Source organism: Heptranchias perlo, chromosome 2, assembly GCF_035084215.1.
Source record: "Heptranchias perlo isolate sHepPer1 chromosome 2, sHepPer1.hap1, whole genome shotgun sequence".
Lineage (NCBI taxonomy): Eukaryota > Metazoa > Chordata > Chondrichthyes > Hexanchiformes > Hexanchidae > Heptranchias > Heptranchias perlo.
The window spans coordinates 139,890,453-139,909,698 of record NC_090326.1 but is presented as its reverse complement, the minus strand read 5'-3'; the positions used below and the strand labels follow the sequence as shown (position 1 = coordinate 139,909,698).

Genomic DNA, 19,246 nt, shown 5'->3' with positions numbered 1-19,246 from the left:
GATTGATCAGACTGAGTAACCTCTTGGCAAGTGCTGATAAACTGAGACCAATACAAATGGAGAATAAGAGATGACTTGACGTTTGCATCAAAATTGAGGGGTACTTAAAGTGCCCTTCAACTCAACAGCAAAGCTGAAGCAGTTAAAAGTCTTCCTGTTCTGAAGATTGGATTACAGGTTAAGCATGCTCTTGGTCATCTGTTTCTTTTTTACAATCTTCCGACTTTTCCAATCACAAGCTTTGCAGAATGATATGCATTCTGCTTCTGCCACCATGTTTTGCCTTATGGACAATTAATTCTTTTCAATTTGATCACCTCAGCTCCGGAAAGTTCGAACTCTCATGGAGGCATGGTTCTATGCATGCCAGCAACTCCGCTGCCAAGATACCCGATTGACCACTCTTCATGTGTGATTCTTGCGAGTGCATGTTGAAAGACTATTCAAATCCCATCCTATTCTGTCCTCACCTGTTATCCGCACACGCCTGCCTTCCAATAGGAGTCACTGGATAGCGATCAGGAGTGGAAACTCTGATCGATTTCCCCTTTCCCCAAGAACAGGTCAACTGTAACACACCCTCTGCGAGTAGAACAGGCTTGAGAGGGGCTGAATGGCCTATGTTTCTTGCCGAGATCAGCACAGATGGGAGATTTAACCGGAGATCTTTCTCACTCTTATGGCTTATTACCATACCAACATAAGAAATAGGAGCAGGAGTAGGCCATACGGCCCCTCAAGACTGCTCCGCCATTCAATAAGATCACAGCTGATCTTCGACCTCAACTCCATTTTACCGCCTGATCCCCATATCCCTTGATTCCCCTAGGGTCCAAAAATCTATCGATCTCAGCCTTGAAATACACTCAATGACTCAGCATCCACAGCCCTCTGGGCAGAGAATTCCAAAAATTCACAACCCTCTGAGTGAAGAAACTCCTTCTCATCTCAGTCTTAAATGGCCGACCCCTTATCCTGCAACTATGCCCCCTAGTTCTAGACTTTTCCAGCCAGGGGAAATAACCTCTCAGCATTTACCCTGTCAAGCCCCCTCAGAATCTTTTATGTTTCAATGAGATCATCTCTCATTCTTCTAAACTCCAGAGAGTATAGGCCCATTCTACTCAATCTCTCCTCATTGGACAACCCTCTCATCCCAGTAATCAATCTAGTGAACCTTCGTTGCACCGCCTCTAATGCAAGTATATCCTTCTTTAGATAAGGAGATCAAAACTGTACACAGTTCTCTAGGTGAGGTCTCACCAAAGCCCTATACAATTGTAGTAAGACGTCCTTACTTTTGTACTCCAACCCCCTTGCAATAAAGGCCAACATGCCATTTGCCTTCCTAATTGCTTGCTGTACCTGCATACTAATTTTTTGTCTTTCTTGTATGAGGACACCCAAGTCTCTCTAAACACCAACATTTACTAGTTTCTCACCATTTAAAAATATTCTGTTTTTCTATTCTTCCTACCAAAGTGAATAACTTCATATTTCCCCACATTATACTCCATCAGCCACCTTCTTGCCCACTCACTTAACCTGTCTATATCCCTTTGCAGACTCTTTGTATCCTCCTCACTGCTTACTTTCCCATCCGGCTTTGTATCGGCAGCAAACTTGGATACATTACTCTTGGTCCCTTCATCTAAGTCATTAATATTGATTGTAAATAGTTGAGGTCCAAGTACCGATCCTTGCGGTACCCCACTAGTTACACCCTGCCAACCTGAAGATAACCCGTTTATCCCTACTCTCTTTTCTGTCAGTTAACTAATCCTCTATCCATGCTAATATATTAACCCCAATCCCATCAGCCCTTATCTTGTGTAACAACATTTTATGTGGTACCTTATCGAATGCTTTTTGAAAATCCAAATATACTACATCCACTGGTTCCCCTTTATCTACCCTGCTAGTTACATCCTCAAAAAACTCTTACTAAATTTGTCAAACACGATTTCCCTTTCATAAAACCATGTTGACTCTGCCTAATCATATTATGATTTTCTAAGTGCCCTGTTACCACTTCCTTAATAATGGATTCCATATTTTTCCAACGACTGATGTCTGTCATTTCCCTGTTTTCTCTCTCCCTCCTTTCTTGAATGGGGGGTTACATTTATTACCTTCCAATCCGATGGGACCGTTCTAGAATCTAGCGAATTTTGGAAGAACACAACCAATGCATCCATTATCTCTGCAGCCACCTCTTTTAGAACCCTAGGATGCAGACCATCACCTCCAGGGAATGTATCGGCTTTAATCCCATTAGTTTCTCCAGTACTTTTTCTCTACTGATATTAATTACTTTAAGTTCCTCATTCCCATTAGCCCCTTGGTTCCCCATTATTTCTGGGATGTTATTTGTGTCTTCTACTGTGAAGACAGATACAAAATATTTGTTTAACATCTCTGCCATTTCCTTATTCCCCATTATAATTTCTCCTGTCTCACCCTCTAAGGAACCAACGTTTACTTTTGCTACTCTCTCCCTTTTTACATACGTGTAGCAGCTCTTACAATCAGTTTTTATATTTCTTGCCAGTTTACTTTCATATTCTATTTCCTCCCTTTACATCAAGTTTTTGGTCATCCTTTGCTGGTTTCTAAAACTTTCCCAATCCTCAGGCTTAGTACTCTTCTTGGCAACATTATAGGCCTCTTCTTTTAATCTAATGCTATCCTTAACTTCATTAGTTAGCCACGGATGGATCACTTTTCCCATGGAGTTTTTATTTCTCAATGGAAAGTATAATAGTTGAGAATACTGAAATTTTTTTTTTAAATGTTTGCGATTGCTTATCTACCATCATACCTTTTAATCTAATGTCCCAATCTACCTTAGCCAACTCGACCCTCATACCTATGTAATTGGCTTTGTTTAAGATTAAGACTCTAGTTTCTGACTCTCAAACTCAATGTGAAATTCTATCATATTGGGCTCGAATTTAGCAGGCCTGCGGGTTCCCAGCGGGTGGTCCTCCGGGAGCGTGGAAAACGCGGACGGCTAATCGTGTGCGTCCCCCACGCGATTGCGTGATAATTGGACCGATTAAGCCCTGCTTCCGGGTTCTCCGCTCCCCAGCTGCGTGCCGGCCGGCTGCGCATGCGCAGTACCGTCGACGCGATGTAGGAGCTCCACTTAAAGGGGCAGTCTCCCAAAGCCCCTCCTGCTGCAATCAAGAGGTTTGAGATGATGGCTCAGCCAAGGGGAAAGGCTGCGCCCCGTTTTTCAGACCTAGCACTGCAGCTGATGCTGGAGGGCGTGAGGAGGAGGAGGGAAACGCTCTTCCCAGAAGATGGACGCAAGTTCCCTGCCGCCGCCACCAGGAAGGCATGGGCAGAGGTGGCGGCGGAGGTGAGCAGCAGGGGCAACACCCCAAGGACTTGGGAGCAGTGCCGCAAGCGCTTCAATGACCTGACTAGGTCTGGCAAGGTGAGTACACCAACGCACCCTCCCACATCCCGTCCCCACCATCACGCCAAACAGATCACAACCCCCTCCTGCACAGCCACCACTGCGCTCCATCAGCAATCCTCACAGCCACTCATTCACCATCCTCGCCGTGCACGCAAGTACCCACCGTCCCTGACCCCACCCGAACACTACCACACATCCCAATCCCCATGCAATGGGATGGGCACGTGGCCCACGCATCCTCCCATCCATCTGCGCCACGCTCAACCCAACCACACCGATGCTCGATGCGTCTCACGATGCAATACGCACCCACTCACACATCTGTGTTTTGCCTTCACAGGAGAAGAGGAGCAAGAACAATCGGGAAAGGGCACGCACCGGAGGTGGCCCGCCGCAAGTGGTGGAGCTCACCGACGCCGAGGTGGAGGCACTCGACCTCGCCCGCACGCGACATTGCCTGTCGGTGGCCGATGGCGAGTGTGTCGCTGCCGAAACGGCCGGTAAGGGAAAGCTGACACTCAACACCCATGATTGCGAGTTACCGTATCATCACCTGCCATCAGGCGCACTGTCAAGTTGGTCCACATGCCTCAAAGTGCCCTCTGTTCTCTTGCAGGTCCGTCTGTGTGTGAAGCGATCGTGGAGGGCGATTCCTCAGAGGACATGGCGGTCTCTGAGGGTGCATCGTCACATCAGAGCCAACCATCCACCAGCGCAGAGACACGCACCTCGGTGGGTCCCCCTCGCCAACTAGTTGGGGTAGCACTTGGTGAGTCACCGCGCACGAGTGAGCATGAGCAGACCCTGGTGGCAGGGGCAGCCCCGGAGGGTCCGCGACGGAGGGAGCTCTCATCTCCAGGCTCTGCTCAGTCGGACCCAGATGCTGAACCCAGGGGGCCACCAGTGAAAAGGAGAGTCGTCGAGGGGCACCAGCTAATTGCTGAGGTACTGGGAGAGGTGCCGCGCGCATTGTCCACAATAGCGCAGGCGATGGAGGAGTCCAACTCCTGCATGCGGGCATTGGTGGCGCAGGCACAGGAGGGTACCGGCGACACAGTGTCGCGGGTAGGTGCGGGACTGTCTGCGGTGGAGGACAGGCTGGCCTCCCTCGAGCGTCACGCACAGCTCCAGATCGAGTCCTTGCAGGCCCTGACAACGTCTGTACGGATTCAGGGTGAGCAACATTCCGCCGCCATCAACAGGCTGACGGATACACTAGGGGTGGCCTTGCAAGGCCTCACACATGCCATCCAAACTGCCGTCCAGCAGGGTGGAAGGGGTGATGTGGACCGAGGCCAAGAGAGGGATGATGGTGACCGGGGACATGGAAGCGGGGACGCTTCTCAAGGCGCCCCCACGTCCCACCCGTCGCCCACCTCTCAACCAGTACCCGCAATGGAGCCTCCTCTCCAGGTGGCCGAGTCTGCCCCTGCCCCGGTGCAGGAGGAACAGTCTGTGGAGGTGCCCTCACGGGCACCGAAACCCAGGGGCCGTCCGCCAAAAGCATCTACCCGGTCAAGGCAAGAACACGAGCAACCTGCCACTACCTCTGCTGGAGCCACAGGGGTAGCACCACGTAGGGGTACCCGGAGAAGAATTGCAAAGGCGTTATAATCACAAAGGGAATACACCAGGGTGTTTATTAATTTGTACATTTTTTTTTATATAATGTCACATTGGAGATATTAAATACTCTATTCTCACCACTCCTGCCACCTCTCGTCCATTCTTCCGCGGCCTGTGCAATAGGTGCATTCCGTGGAGGCCATCATGACGGCGAACACCTGCTGCCACCCATTGGGCACACTGCTGTGGGTGCAGGATTACTGGCAACACTCTTCAGTGGAGGGGGCTGGTATGGCCGCTCGCATGTGCAGGTGAGGAGATGCGAGCGCCTCGCAGTGTCTGACTCCAGGAGAACCGTTGACGTATGAGTGCCTCCCTGGCCCGGCGACCATCCCGGTGAGTCGTGGCTCGGCGCATGGGTCGTCCACTATCCTCTGGCGCGTCCTCCTCCTCCGCCGCCTCCTCCTCCTCCGCCTCCTCCTCCTCCTCGCCCTCGCCTTCCTCAATGTGGATGGCGGGTGTGGATGGGGCCTCCTCCAGCACACCCCTCTCTGTTGGGCCATGTTGTGCAGGGCACAGCAGACAACTATGATTCGTCCCACTCTGAATGGTGTGTATTGCAGCGCTCCCCCAGAACGATCAAGGCACCTGAAGCGCATCTTGAGAAGCCCTATGGTCTGCTCAATTGTAGACCTGGTAGCAGTGTGGCTGTCATTGTACCGACGCTCCGGCTCGGTGATGGGGTTCCTCAGAGGTGTCATGAGCCACGTGTGTAGGGGATACCCCTTGTCGCCGAGGAGCCAGCCGTTGCCGGCGTTGGGTGCCTGCAGGATGGGCGGGACGGCGGACTCCCTGAGGACGAAGGCATCGTGGCAGCTGCCGGGGTATCTGGCACACACGTGTAGGAATCTCTGGCGGTGGTCACAGATGAGCTGGGCGTTCATGGAGTGATACCCCTTCTTGTTGATGAACAGCCCTGGCTCATGCGGAGGTGCCCGTATTGCGATGTGGGTGCAGTCGATTACACCCTGCACCCGTGGGAAGCCGGCCATGGCATGGAATCCAACCGCCCTCTCCATCTGGCTGCGCTCATCCATGGCGAAGTTGATGTAGTGCGAGGCCCTGCGGAACAACCCATCGGTGACCTGCCTTATGCACTTGTGTGCAGAGGACTGACAGACCCCGGTGATGTCCCCGGTGGCACCCTGGAAGGAACCGGATGCGAAGAAGTTGAGGGCAGTGGTGACTTTGACGGCGACAGGTAGGAAGATGCTGCTTGGTCCATCAGGGAGCAGCTCGTCGTTAAGGAGGCTGCAGATGTCGGCGACTACCTGGCGATTGACTCTGAGCCGACGTATGCACTGCTCCTCGGAGAGGTCCATGAAGCTGAGCCTCGCTCTGTACACCCTGTGCGGAGGGTAGTGCCTCCTGCGACGCATCTCTCTCTGCAGTTGCCCTCCCTCCTGCTGTGCAGGTGGGTGTGCCACCGCACCGTGTTGGGGGGCCCCACGTCTCCGAGGCGGACGGCGTGGACTGCGAGGCTGCTGGGGCTGGTCATCCTGTTCGTCCTCCGACGATGTCAACGCACCACCCATCTGGCAGGTGTTGGTCTGAGGGCTTGTGCAGGGTAGGTGGGTGTTTCCTCGGACTGGGGCTGCGGTTTCGTGTCGGTCTGTCCTCTGGCTTGGCGGGGGGTGGTGGAGGGCAGGGGTTGCCCTATGTGACGCGGTGGCCTCCTGCGTGGGTGAGGGCTCTCCCCCGTGGAGCGCACCTTGGCACCTGCCACAGGCTGCTGGCTGCAACACGCCTGGTTGAGGAGGGACTGTTTCCCCCAGTGTGGGAAACTCACTGCCTTGAAACGAAAATCCCACACTTCCTCTTTTGACAGCTGCTTCAGCTCATTAACTGACCACAACGAGCAAGGTAAGTACTCTCAAGTGGAACCCCGCTGGCTTTAATTGCCTGCGGGATTCCCACCAGCGGGGCTTGCGCGCGCAGCCCCGCACGTCAGCGCGGTACCCAGAAGTGGCCGGGATTTCGTCGCGATCCGGTCATGTGACCGGATATCGGGATTTTCGGGGCCGCCCCGCTGGGAACCCGCCGGAAACACGATCCCAAAATCGAGCCCATTATGATCACTTTTCCCCAGAGGATCCTTTATTCTGAGATTATTAATTAACCCTGTCTCATTACACAAGACAAGGTCTAAAATAGCATGTTTCCTGGTTGGTTCCATGACGTATTGTTCGAGGAAACTGTCTCGAATGCATTCCACGAACTCGTCCTCCAGACTGCTTTTGCCAATTTGATTTGTCCAGTCTATATGAAGATTAAAGTCCCTCACGATTATTATATTACCTCTGTTACAAGTTCCTATTATTTCTTGATTAATACTCTGTCCAACGGTATAGCTACTATTAGGGGGCCTATAAACTACTCCCATCAGTGTTTTCTGCCCCTTGTTATTTCTTATTTCCGCCCATACTGATCCTACTTCCTGATCTTCCCAGCCAAGATCCTTTCTCACCACTGTCCTTATGTCAGCCTTGATTACCAGGGCTACCCACCCACCCCCCCCACTTTTCCATTCTGCTTATGTAGTGCATTACTCACTATGGCATCAAGGGCGCTCAAATTTCTCTAAAAAAATATACAATTATTCTGACAAAAGTACTCTGTTGTAAAACAATATCCATACAGGGACAGGTCTACAAAAAAAATTGCTTAATTACAAAAGGACAGCTAAATACTAAATCGCATAGCACTGCTGGTGAACCACAGTGATAGGCCCTCACCTCGAGTTTCTGCGCTCTTTCCCTGCTGAGTGGCTCCAGTGGGAAGCTAAGGTTGTTGGCTTCTGCCAGGGACCGTAGGTCGAAGTAATATTTTGCGTAAACACTGGAGGGCACGTTGATATTGAATTGCAGTAGCTCCAGAAACTGACGCTCCAGCTCATTCCTGCAGAAAGTGAGTGAAGACCATTAGAAATGATGTGCGAGCTCACGCACACACACATTAAAACAGACACACAAAGCATGTTTGACATACCAAACAGCACTACAAAAAGGCCAAGGCGAATAGAGACATTAAACGTTATTGCACAAATGGACATATGCATAAACACACTTAGAATTTTTAAAAATATCAATGAAATGGCTACACCTTGATTTAAAATTTACAACAAAAACTAAGTATAATTACACCTCAGTTCTAATATCATAGTTATAAAATCCAAACAAAGGACAGTCAAGAAACAGCCACATGTGGCTGGTCTCCAGATGCCCTTTAAAGCCAAGTTTTACTGCAGCACGCAGCTGTAATTTACTGGACAACCTGAACATTTAATAAAATCCAAGATGTGTTGTTCACACTTCTGTTATTGGAATGACTAACACCCCCAACGCCCAGTTAACTAAACAACTGGATCAGTAATGGTTTGGCAGACATGGTGAAATAATTTACTGGATATATTTCCAACACTGAAATGTACTCTTTCAAGGGTATTAGTGAACCCCAACAATGACACAACAACATGCCATGTCGATTCCATCGCCTTCAACCCAGTGGTTAGAATAAGCCCTAATAGGTAGAGTAATCCATCTGGATTGGCAGCAGGAAAGGTCAGCTAGATAGATTAGCTCCAGCAGTACCTCTACACACACTTGGGGGCTCATAAACTGAGCTCTTGTAAATCTATATCCAAACTCACGTAGGTAAGGGGGTGCGAGAGAGTGCACATTCTGTATCGAGCAAAAGGAAACTACTCCTGCAGATTTCTCAATAGTTTGGTTGAAAACTCTTAAGTATAGTGATTGCTTTCTGTGTGTATCAGAGCCCAGGCTGACCAAAAGAAAAAAAATGAACAGACTAATCAGTTACACATAGATATTGTGTAAAATAGGAGATCAGAGTAACTGATACATTCACAACAAGTTGTGTTAATGGTTAAAGAAGCATAGGGCATGTCCCTTATCGCTTAATCAGTTAAGACTACAAGCGAGCTGAGCTATAAAGACCAGAAAGTGCCCGAGTTTGACCGCTTGTGTGTGATGAGTTAGCTGATTTCACAGAGGTGGCAGTAGAGTGGTACAATTGACCTCAGAATCCTTTGATTAGGGAATAAAAAATTGCCTCAGGTTCCTGGTTTGTGATCCAGGGCCCCTGCTGGAAAATGTACATGTGTTGTCAGCAGGTGAGGACAGAATCTAGCTCAGTGGTTGTACAGTCCACCAACACTTATTATCTAGCTTCATACATGAAGAATGCACTTTGAGCAGGGTACCTGGGCAACCATGCAGCTGCTAGTGTCTGTGCCTTCAGGAGAGTAGGAGTGGGGAAAAAGAAGAAATGGTTAACAAGTTGATCTCAGTAAGTAAGGGTGGTGGAGGAGGAGGGATTTAAACTACAGCTATAGGTTAATCAAAAAATATTGATAAAATAAAAATTCCTTCAGATTAATAACATTTACTGCTAACAATGGGAAAGTCAATTTCAATAACTAATATCATGCCCACATTCCTGTGGAAATAGTTTAGGGATGTTACTGTGGAAAGACATACACGCAATAATTTTCCAACTTAGCGCTCCCAGGAGGGAGCCTCACCTTCCAGAAGCACACATCAGAAATTCGGGCCTGGATTGTGCATAATTTTCCAACCATTTAAATCAGTCGGAAAGCTCGTGAGCTGCGTGCGCCAGAATTTCCCACCTGCACATTCGCGGATGAGGTTACCCGTCAAGAGCACAAAGCTGGAAGATGGCCCCCATATTAAAGTCTTGGGGGAACATTTCCTCTGTGCATCATTTATTGTGAAATCAAAAACACTTTATAAAGAACAGACTTGTGATTTTGCTACAAATAATACGCAGAGTGTCTCTTTCTCACTTGTATTTAAGACTGCTTTCATAATTCAAAAATGATGTAAGGCTTTGATAGGCTGAATAAGGAAAAACTATTTGATGTGGTTAGGGAGTCAGTGATGATCAATTTTAAATTGTCACTAAATGGGTGAGTGAGTTAGGAGAAATTTCTTTATGAAGAAAGTTGCTACAGCATGGAATGCTTTTGCCAAAAGGAGTGAGGCGGAGCCTAATGCAACTTTTAAGGGAAAATTGGATAAACATTTGAGGCAAAGGAAGGTAAAAAGCTATGTGGAGAGTGAGGGGCAGTGGAATTAGTTTTATATTGCTCTATCGAAGAGCCAACAGAGTCACGATGGGCCAAATGCCCTCCTTCTGTACTGTAGACTTCTGCAGTCCTTACAGATTTTCTTAGTTTCTACATCTTTCAAAAGTGGCTTGACATTAAAACATTGAAGACAAGATAGCTGTGATTTGAAATCTGATATTTCAGTGCAGTTTATTAACAATCATAATGTATACACTTATCTATCAAGTATCAATAGTGATACTGATAGAACAAAGTGTTCAATTTCATTTTAAAATTCATTTCAAGTTTTTTATTAAACTGCAAGCACAATATTTCAACATGTTTAAATACTTCAATACAACAACTTTCTTTATATAGTGGATTTAACACAGAAAAACATCCCACGGCACTTCACGGAGTGTAATCAGACAAAAATGGATGCCGAGCCAAAAAGGGAGATATTGGGGGGGGGGGGGGGGCGGGGGGTGACCAAAAGCTTGGGGAGAGAGATGGATCTCAAAGGAGGAGAGGGTGGTGGAGAGGTGGAGAGATTTAGGGAGAGAATTCCAGTAGTCGGTGAAGTGCACAAGAGGCCAGAGTCGGAGGAACTGAGAGTTTTGTTGGAGGGGGAGGGTTGAGGGGAGGGGGGGTTGTAGGGCTGCAGAAGGTCACAGTGATAGGGAAGGGGAAGGTCATGAAGGGATTTAAACACATGAGAATTTGAACCGGAGTTAGTGATTGGGAAAGGGGGCAAGCAGTCTGACCACACCGAAGTAGTGGAGGGGTAAAAAGAGGTGGTCGAAAGGTATAGTTGGGTATCGTCAGCTGAGTCCGTGGCCTCGATTTTTTACAGGGGGCATGTTCGGGACGGGAGGGGTGCTGGAAACCCCCACATGGAGCTCAGCGTGAGGCCTGGGCCATTTTAACTCGCAGGCCTCATTTACATATTGCAGCACTCTCTCCCGCCTGAAACCGGCAGGCCTGATGTCAGGGCCGGCAGGCGGGAGCAGGAAATCGGCTCGGGAGCCTTCGGACGCAGGGGATGCAAGGGAATGGTCCTCAGCATAACCTTTGAACTAGGCAAGGGCTTTGAGAGCGGTGGGGTGTGATGACAGTAGTTTTGAAAGGGAGGGGGAACAGTATCCGAGGTCAGAAAACTAGTACGGGGGCCAGTAAAGGAAGTTGGATGGTCAGTAGTTTAGTGGGAATGGAACCAAAGGAGCATGGGTAACATGGACAGTCAGGTTACATAAGCATGGCAGAGATTAGGAGACACGACCTTGGCATAAACACGGGAGCGGGAGGACACTGTTTGAGACAGTCCAAAGTTCAAGTCTGAGGTCCTGTGGTGGGATGACTTATGAGATAGGTCAAGTTTGAATATTAATTGGAAAATGAAGAAGAAGCGTTACAGTGCTTCCAAACCACCACTGAATGGATTTGACTAAAAGCACTCACATGTCCTCCACTGTGATATCTTTAAGGATTTGGCAGTAGTCCACGTTCCAAACAGCTTGATCGTCCCATACCTTGGATGCAAGCAGAATGGCCCCCAACACAATCCGTTTCCAGTTGCTAGGGCAGATGTCAATCTCTGCGTATGTTAAGAGTCTCTCAAGATACACCTGAAAGCAGTTAATTAAAAGATAAATATTGTAGAATTCTATCTAGAGTTTATCACTTGCCTCTTCAGTTCTTTTCCAACCAAACGCTCGAGATTTGGATTATTCGCTGTGTGCAAGGATCATCAAAATATAAAGGATTAATGGGGCTGAAATTTCTCAGCTCCACCGTTGAACACCCGTCTGAACAACCAGAAACTACACGAGAAAAGCCGATAACAACAGGTCTCGTTACAGTGCCTAATTTCTAGGATGGTCACGTGGGTTGGAGTCTCTTCCTCCTCCTATATGGCCATCAATGTAAGGAGGGTGGGGACTCCTTAATTTGGGAGTTCCTGCACCCCGGCCTCACAGGGACCCAGTGTAACTTGAGGCCAATACAATGATCAGGCGTACAAGCCTCTGGAAGGGCAGAAGTGCACTCCTAACCGGGGTTCCAGGCCAAGGAAAAGGCCTGACCCCTTGAAGACTTGAACAAGGAAATTTTATTTTTAACATGAATGTATCCTCTTTACAAGGGGTGTCACGTGATGTTCCTGTGTTTTCAGGGAGGAGGGCCCCAACAGTCTCTCTGGCTTCGCAGCCAGAGGCTGGATTTCCTGGATGCTTGGGGCAGGCAAGTGGTAAGATGCACCCACAGTGGCTAATTAGGTGCCACCCCCTTGACCTCAAATACTCCAGTCTAAGTGCCGGGTTCACAGCCCATGGAATTTCGGGGCTAATATCTTTCTTTTTTGTAATCTCTGGGTTCAAATTGAGTCCAGTTTGATAACCCACTGCAACACCCAGTGGAATACACACTCATTTTAAAAATGAAGTATTGTCACAAAGTAATTGGCTCTTGGACTTAGAACAGAAAGTGCTGGAAATACACACCAGGTCAGTAAACTTTTTTCTGATGAAGGGTACACACCCAAAATATCCTAACCTGCCTTATCACAGATGCTGACTGACCAGCTGTATATTGTCAACATTTTCTGTTTTTATTTCAGATTTCCAGCATTTGCAGTTTTTAAACTTTTTATTTTGACCCTTGAATTTACCTAAAACAGTGCTCCAGAACGCAGAGCTCCTGTAACAGTGATACAGTGCTAATAAACCGTAAGAAAACTGCAGGTACGTTAACCAGAATTTTATAGTATTTTCAGCTACTCTAAGATCTCAGGGCACTTTTTTTTGAAGAAGAGTAGGGGAGTTTTCCCCTGGTGTCCTGACTAATATTTATCCCTCAACCAACATCACTAAAAACAGATTATCTGGTCATCATCACATTGCTGTGCGCAAATTGGTTGCCGCATTTCCGACATTACACAATGACTACACTTCAAAAGTACTTCATTGGCTGTAAAGCGCTTTGCGACATCCTGAGCTCGTGAACGGCGCTATATAAATGCAAGTTCTTTCTTATATGGGTCACATGTTCTATTGAAAAATCCTATGTAAATATTCCTATAGAGATGTTAAAACGTCCACAGGTACTTGGCACCCTTTAGCCATTAGCTGGTGTTTATCTGATCACTGACCTGTAACACCAGAAAGCATTGAAAATGCTTCAAGTCTTCAGTATACAGGTGCAGGTCTCCCACCACTGGTGGCACTGTATTGCTAGTCATCCAGTTTTGTCAGCAATTTTATTTTCACCTCCTTTCCGTGTTCCCTGTATGCTCCCCCTTCTGGCTTCCTGCGGGAGTTTGAGATCAAAGCACCCTCTATGTCCATACTCATTTCTTATTCTGCAGCTTAGATAACCCCTGTGATTTCTTGTGGCTGCTTCAGATTCAGATATCCATACCTACAGCATCACTCATGCTTCAGATGCCTATACCCACAGCATCACTCATGCTTCAGATATCCATACCGACAGCATCACTCATGCTTCAGATACCTATACCTACAGCATCACTCATGCTTCAGATACCCATACCTACAGCATCACTCATGCTTCAGATGCCTATACCCACAGCATCACTCATGCTTCAGATATCCATACCTACAGCATCACTCATGCTTCAGATATCCATACCGACAGCATCACTCATGCTTCAGATATCTATACCGACAGCATCACTCATGCTTCAGATATCCATACCTACAGCATCACTCATGCTTCAGATATCCATACCGACAGCATCACTCATGCTTCAGATATCCATACCTACAGCATCACTCATGCTTCAGATACCCATACCTACAGCATCACTCATCCTTCAGATAGCTATACCTACAGCATCACTCATGCTTCAGATAGCTATACCTACAGCATCACTAATGCTTCAGATATCCATACCTACAGCATCACTCATGCTTCAGATAGCTATACCTACAGCATCACTCATGCTTCAGATACCTATACCTACAGCATCACTCATGCTTCAGATATCCATACCTACAGCATCACTCATGCTTCAGATACCCATACCTACAGCATCACTCATGCTTCAGATGCCTATACCCACAGCATCACTTTTGCTTCAGATATCCATACCTACAGCATCACTCATGCTTCAGATAGCTATACCTACAGCATCACTCATGCTTCAGATAGCTATACCTTCAGCATCACTCATGCTTCAGATACCTATACCTACAGCATCACTCATGCTTCAGATAGCTATACCAATAGCATCACTCATGCTTCAGATACCTATACTTAGAGCATCACTCATGCTTCAGCTAGCCATACCTATACCCACAGCATCACTAATGCTTCAGATACCTATACCTACAGCATCACTCATGCTTCAGATACCCATACCAATACCTACAGCATCACTCATGCTTCAGATACCCATACCAATACCTACAGCATCATGCATGCATCAGATACCCATACCTATACCTACAGCATCACTCATGCTTCAGATACCCATACCAATACCTACAGCATCACTCATGCTTCAGATACCCATACCTATACCAACAGCATCACTCATGCTTCAGATACCCATACCAATACCTACAGCATCACTCATGCTTCAGATACCCATACCTATACCTACAGCATCACTCATGCTTCAGATACCCATACCAATACCTACAGCATCACTCATGCATCAGATACCCATACCCATACCTACAGCATCACTCATGCTTCAGATACCCATACCTACAGCATCACTCATGCTTCAGATACCCATACCTATACCTACAGCATCACTCATGCTTCAGATACCCATACCTATACCTACAGCATCACTCATGCTTCAGATACCCATACCTATACCTACAGCATCACTCATGCTTCAGATACCCATACTTATACCTACAGCATCACAATTATAGCGAGGGAAATTTGATTTTTCATGCTCAAAGCCCCAGGAGATCGTTTAGTAATCTTGAACAGTTCAATAAAGTAACCTCAAAGTCTCCTGTTTTCCAAAGAAATCAAATGAAACATCATCTGCACTGCCCTCCCCTCCCCCACGACTGTATCTTCTCAAGGGCAGTAGTTTCCTTGGTATGATTGGGTGCCCAGAACACACTACTCCAGATGGGATCTGACAAGCACCTTGGAAAATAACACCTCTTTAGAACTGTTTATAGTTTCTCCTGAATTCCTTATTGGATTTATTAGTGACTATCTTATATTTATGAACCCTAGTTTTGGACTCCCCCACAAGTGGAAACATCTTTTCCAAATCTATCCTATCGAACCTCTTCATAATTTTAAAGACCTCTATTCAGTCACCCTCAGTCTTCTCTTTTCTAGAGAAAAAAAAGTCCCAGCCTGTACAATACATATATATATATATATATATGTGAACAGTTCGGAACTATATGTTAGGAAAAGCAAAAAAATTACATTTGCAATTATGAGGAATTGTTGCTTTAAAATATGAAACAGAAAGATTCAGGACAAAGATAATGCAGATACCATGTAATGTTAGCCGTGTAATTACTGCAGTGATGAACTGGTACTGCGACAAGTATAAATAAGCAAGCTTACCATACAAGAGGAGCAATTCTGTTTGATTAGGACTATAACAATCTCTTGGGGTTCAGTTGCCTAAAAAGTGACACTTCAGTGCAGAGAGACTGCTGCGTGTTGGAGGTGTTGTATTTTGGCTGAGAGTTTAGCGACTGTGTAAACCACCTGTATTGCCACCCAAACCCTTGCTGCACGTTTCTATAACCTATGTCAATGAAATGATACCTGTACCTGGCAATTGTATTTCAAGAATGCAACAAATATTTATAAATTTAAAAAAGCACATTACAGCTGTGCTTTGTCTGACCTTCAGCTATCCATAGAGCAAGAGAATGTAACCGATGTCAAGAAACTGAATCATGTCCAATATTGTCCTCTCACTGCAGCCAACTCTCCTTCTTGTTTACTTAATATTAATCATATGTTGAGCTCATTTGATGGCTGAAATGTCCCTATTACAGGCGTACTGTAAGGTCGGCTATTCCATTAATGAAACATCGTAAATTCAAAGTGAACGTAGACAAAACAAGATCAGTGATTCCAGAATACAATTTCGTCTCTCCACAGAGAATGCAAATAGAAGTTATGAGCAATTAGACTAGACCTTGAAACAAGAGATATTTTACAATCTCCTGTGTACTGGGTAAAAGACCGCATAACTAAATTGTACAAAACGAAAAACAAATAATACACAAGAGTCAATCTCCAGACCTTTTATTCCACTGAATCCTGTATAAACTTAATTTCAACAGCAGCAGGTGATCATATTTTCTCAATCAGTTACCCGGGGATGAGTGCTAAAACTCAGGAAATACTCCAGAGTAAACACAAAGGAGTCACTCAGTCACTGAGGGGATTCCCTGGGCCTCCATCAACCCAGTGTATCCATTCTACCATTTAGTTGCTGAAACGGAGCAGAAAAGAAAGAAAGCAATGCATTTATTTGGCACTTTTGGAAGGAAGGGGAGGTGGGGTGGCTATGTTAATAAGGGAAGGAATCACTGTAATACAGAGAAAAGATATTGGGACAAAGGATCAGGATAATGAAACAGTTTGGGTAGTGATAAGGAATAATAAGGGGAAAAAAACACTCGTGGGCGTAGTATATAGGCCTCCTAATAGTTGCAACTCTGCTGGGAGAAGTATTAATCAGGAAATAGTCGGGGCATGTAATAAGGGAACAGCTATAATTATGGGGGATTTTAACTATCATATTAACTGGACAAATCAAATTGGGCAGGGCAGCCTTGAGGAAGAGTTTATTGAGTGTATTAGGCATGGATTTCTTGAGCAGTATGTAACTGATCCTACAAGGGGGCAAGCAACCTTGGAGCTGGTCCTCTGTAATGACCCAGGATTAATTAATAATGTCCTAGTTAAGGATCCCCTTGGAATGAGTGACCATAACATGGTTACATTCCATATCCAATTAGAGGGTGAGAAGGTTGGTTCTCAAACAAGCGTACTGAGCTTGAATAAAGGAGACTATGATGGTATGAGAGCGGAATTGATTAAAGTGGACTGGGAAAAGAGATTAGAGGGTAAGACGGTACATGAACAGTGGTGTTCATTTAAGGAGTTATTTTACAACTTTCAAAAAATATATATTCCAGAGGAAAAAAGGGCGTAAAAGAAATGACAGCCATCCGTGGCTAAGTAAAGAAATTAAGGATAGTATCCGACTAAAAACAAGGACATACAAGGTAGCCAAACTTAGTGGGAGGATAGAAGATTGGGAAGTCTTCAAAAGACAGCAAAAAGTAACGAAAGGATTGATTAAGAAAGATTATGAAAATAAATTAGCAAAAAATATAAAAACAGATAGCAAGAGTTTCTAGAGTTATATAAAAAGAAAAAGGGTGGCTAAGGCAAACATAGGTCCCTTAGAGGATGAGACCGGGAAATTAATGGTGGGAAACATGGAGATGGCAAAAATGCTGAACAAATATTTTGTTTCAGTCTTTACGGTAGAGGACACTAAGAATATCCCAACACTGGACAAACAGGGGGCTCTAGTGGGGCGGGGGGAGGAGTTAAATACGATTAAAATCACTAAGGAATTGGTACTCAGTAAATTAATGGGACTCAAGGCGGATAAATCCCCTGGACCTGATGGCTTACATCCTAGGGTCTTGAGGGAAGTGGCAGTAGGGATTGTGGATGCTTTGGTAATAATTTTCCAAAATTCTCTGGACTCGGCAAAGGTCCCGGCAGATTGGAAAACTGCCAATGTAACACCCTTATTTAAAAAGGGTAGTAGGCAGAAGGCTGGAAATTATAGACCAGTTAGCCTAACATCTGTGGTGGGTAAAATTTTGGAGTCTATTATTAAGGAGACAGTAGCGGAACATTTGGATAAACATAATTTAATAGGACAAAGTCAGCATGGCTTTATGAAGGGGAAGTCATGTCTGACAAATTTGCTTGGGTTCTTTGAGGACATAACGTACAGGGTGGATAAAGGGGAACCAGTGGACGTAGTGTATTTAGACTTCCAGAAGGCATTCGACAAGGTGCCACATAAAAGATTATTGCTCAAGATAAAGAATCACTGGATTGGGGGTAATATTCTGGCATGGGTGGAGGATTGGTTAGCTAACAGGAAGCAGAGAGTTGGGATAAATGGTTCATTCTCGGACTGGCAACCAGTAGCCAGTGTTGTCAAAATCTTTTCCCAAAGGTAGGGGCGTCTATAACGAGGGGACATAGATTTAAGGTGAGAGGGGAGAGATACAAAAGGGTCCAGAGGGGCAATTTTTTCACTCAAAGAGTGGTGAGTGTCTGGAACGAGCTGCCAGAGGCAGTAGTAGAGGCGGGTACAATTTTGTCTTTTAGAAAGCATTTGGACAGTTACATGGGTAAGATGGGTATAGAGGGATATGGGCCAAGTGCAGGCAATTGGGACTAACTTAGTGGTATAAACTGGGCGACATGGACATGTTGGGCCGAAGGGCCTGTTTCCATGTTGTAAACTTCTATGATTCTATGATTTGTTCCGCAGGGGTCGGTGCTGGGTCCCCAACTCTTTACAATCTATATTAACGACTTGGAGGAGGGGACCGAGTGTAACATATCAAAGTTTGCAGATGATACAAAGGTGGGAGGGAAAGTAGAGAGTGAGGAGGACATAAAAAACCTACAAGAGGATATAGACAGGCTGGGTGAGTGGGCGGAGATTTGGCAGATGCAATACAATATTGGAAAATGTGAGGTTATGCACTTTGGCAGGAAAAATCAGAGAGCAAGTTATTATCTTAATGGCGAGAAACTGGAAAGTACTGCAGTACAAAGGGATCTGGGGGTCCTAGTGCAAGAAAATCATAAGGTTAGTATGAAGGTGCAGCAGGTGATCAAGAAGGCCAATGGAATGTTGGCTTTTATTGCTAGGGGGATAGAATATAAAAACAAGGAGGTATTGCTGCAGTTTTATAAGGTATTGGTTAGACCGCACCTGGAATACTGCGTACAGTTTTGGTGTCCATACTTAAGAAAAGACATACTTGCTCTCGAGGCAGTACAAAGAAGGTTCACTCGGTTAATCCCGGGGATGAGGG

The 19,246-nt window shown here is 46.1% G+C and overlaps 1 protein-coding gene across 1 annotated transcript in view; it reads right to left on the bottom strand.

Annotated features, from left to right (window-relative positions):
* ccny (cyclin Y) overlaps positions 1-19,246 on the bottom strand; it is a 251,570-nt gene that overhangs the window by 5,890 nt on the left and 226,434 nt on the right. The window contains exons 8-9 of the mRNA XM_068007745.1: positions 11,601-11,767; positions 7,789-7,951 (exon numbers count right to left, since the gene is read on the bottom strand). Of these exons, the coding sequence (XP_067863846.1) occupies positions 7,789-7,951; positions 11,601-11,767 (330 nt within the window). The remainder of the gene's footprint in view (positions 1-7,788; positions 7,952-11,600; positions 11,768-19,246) is intronic.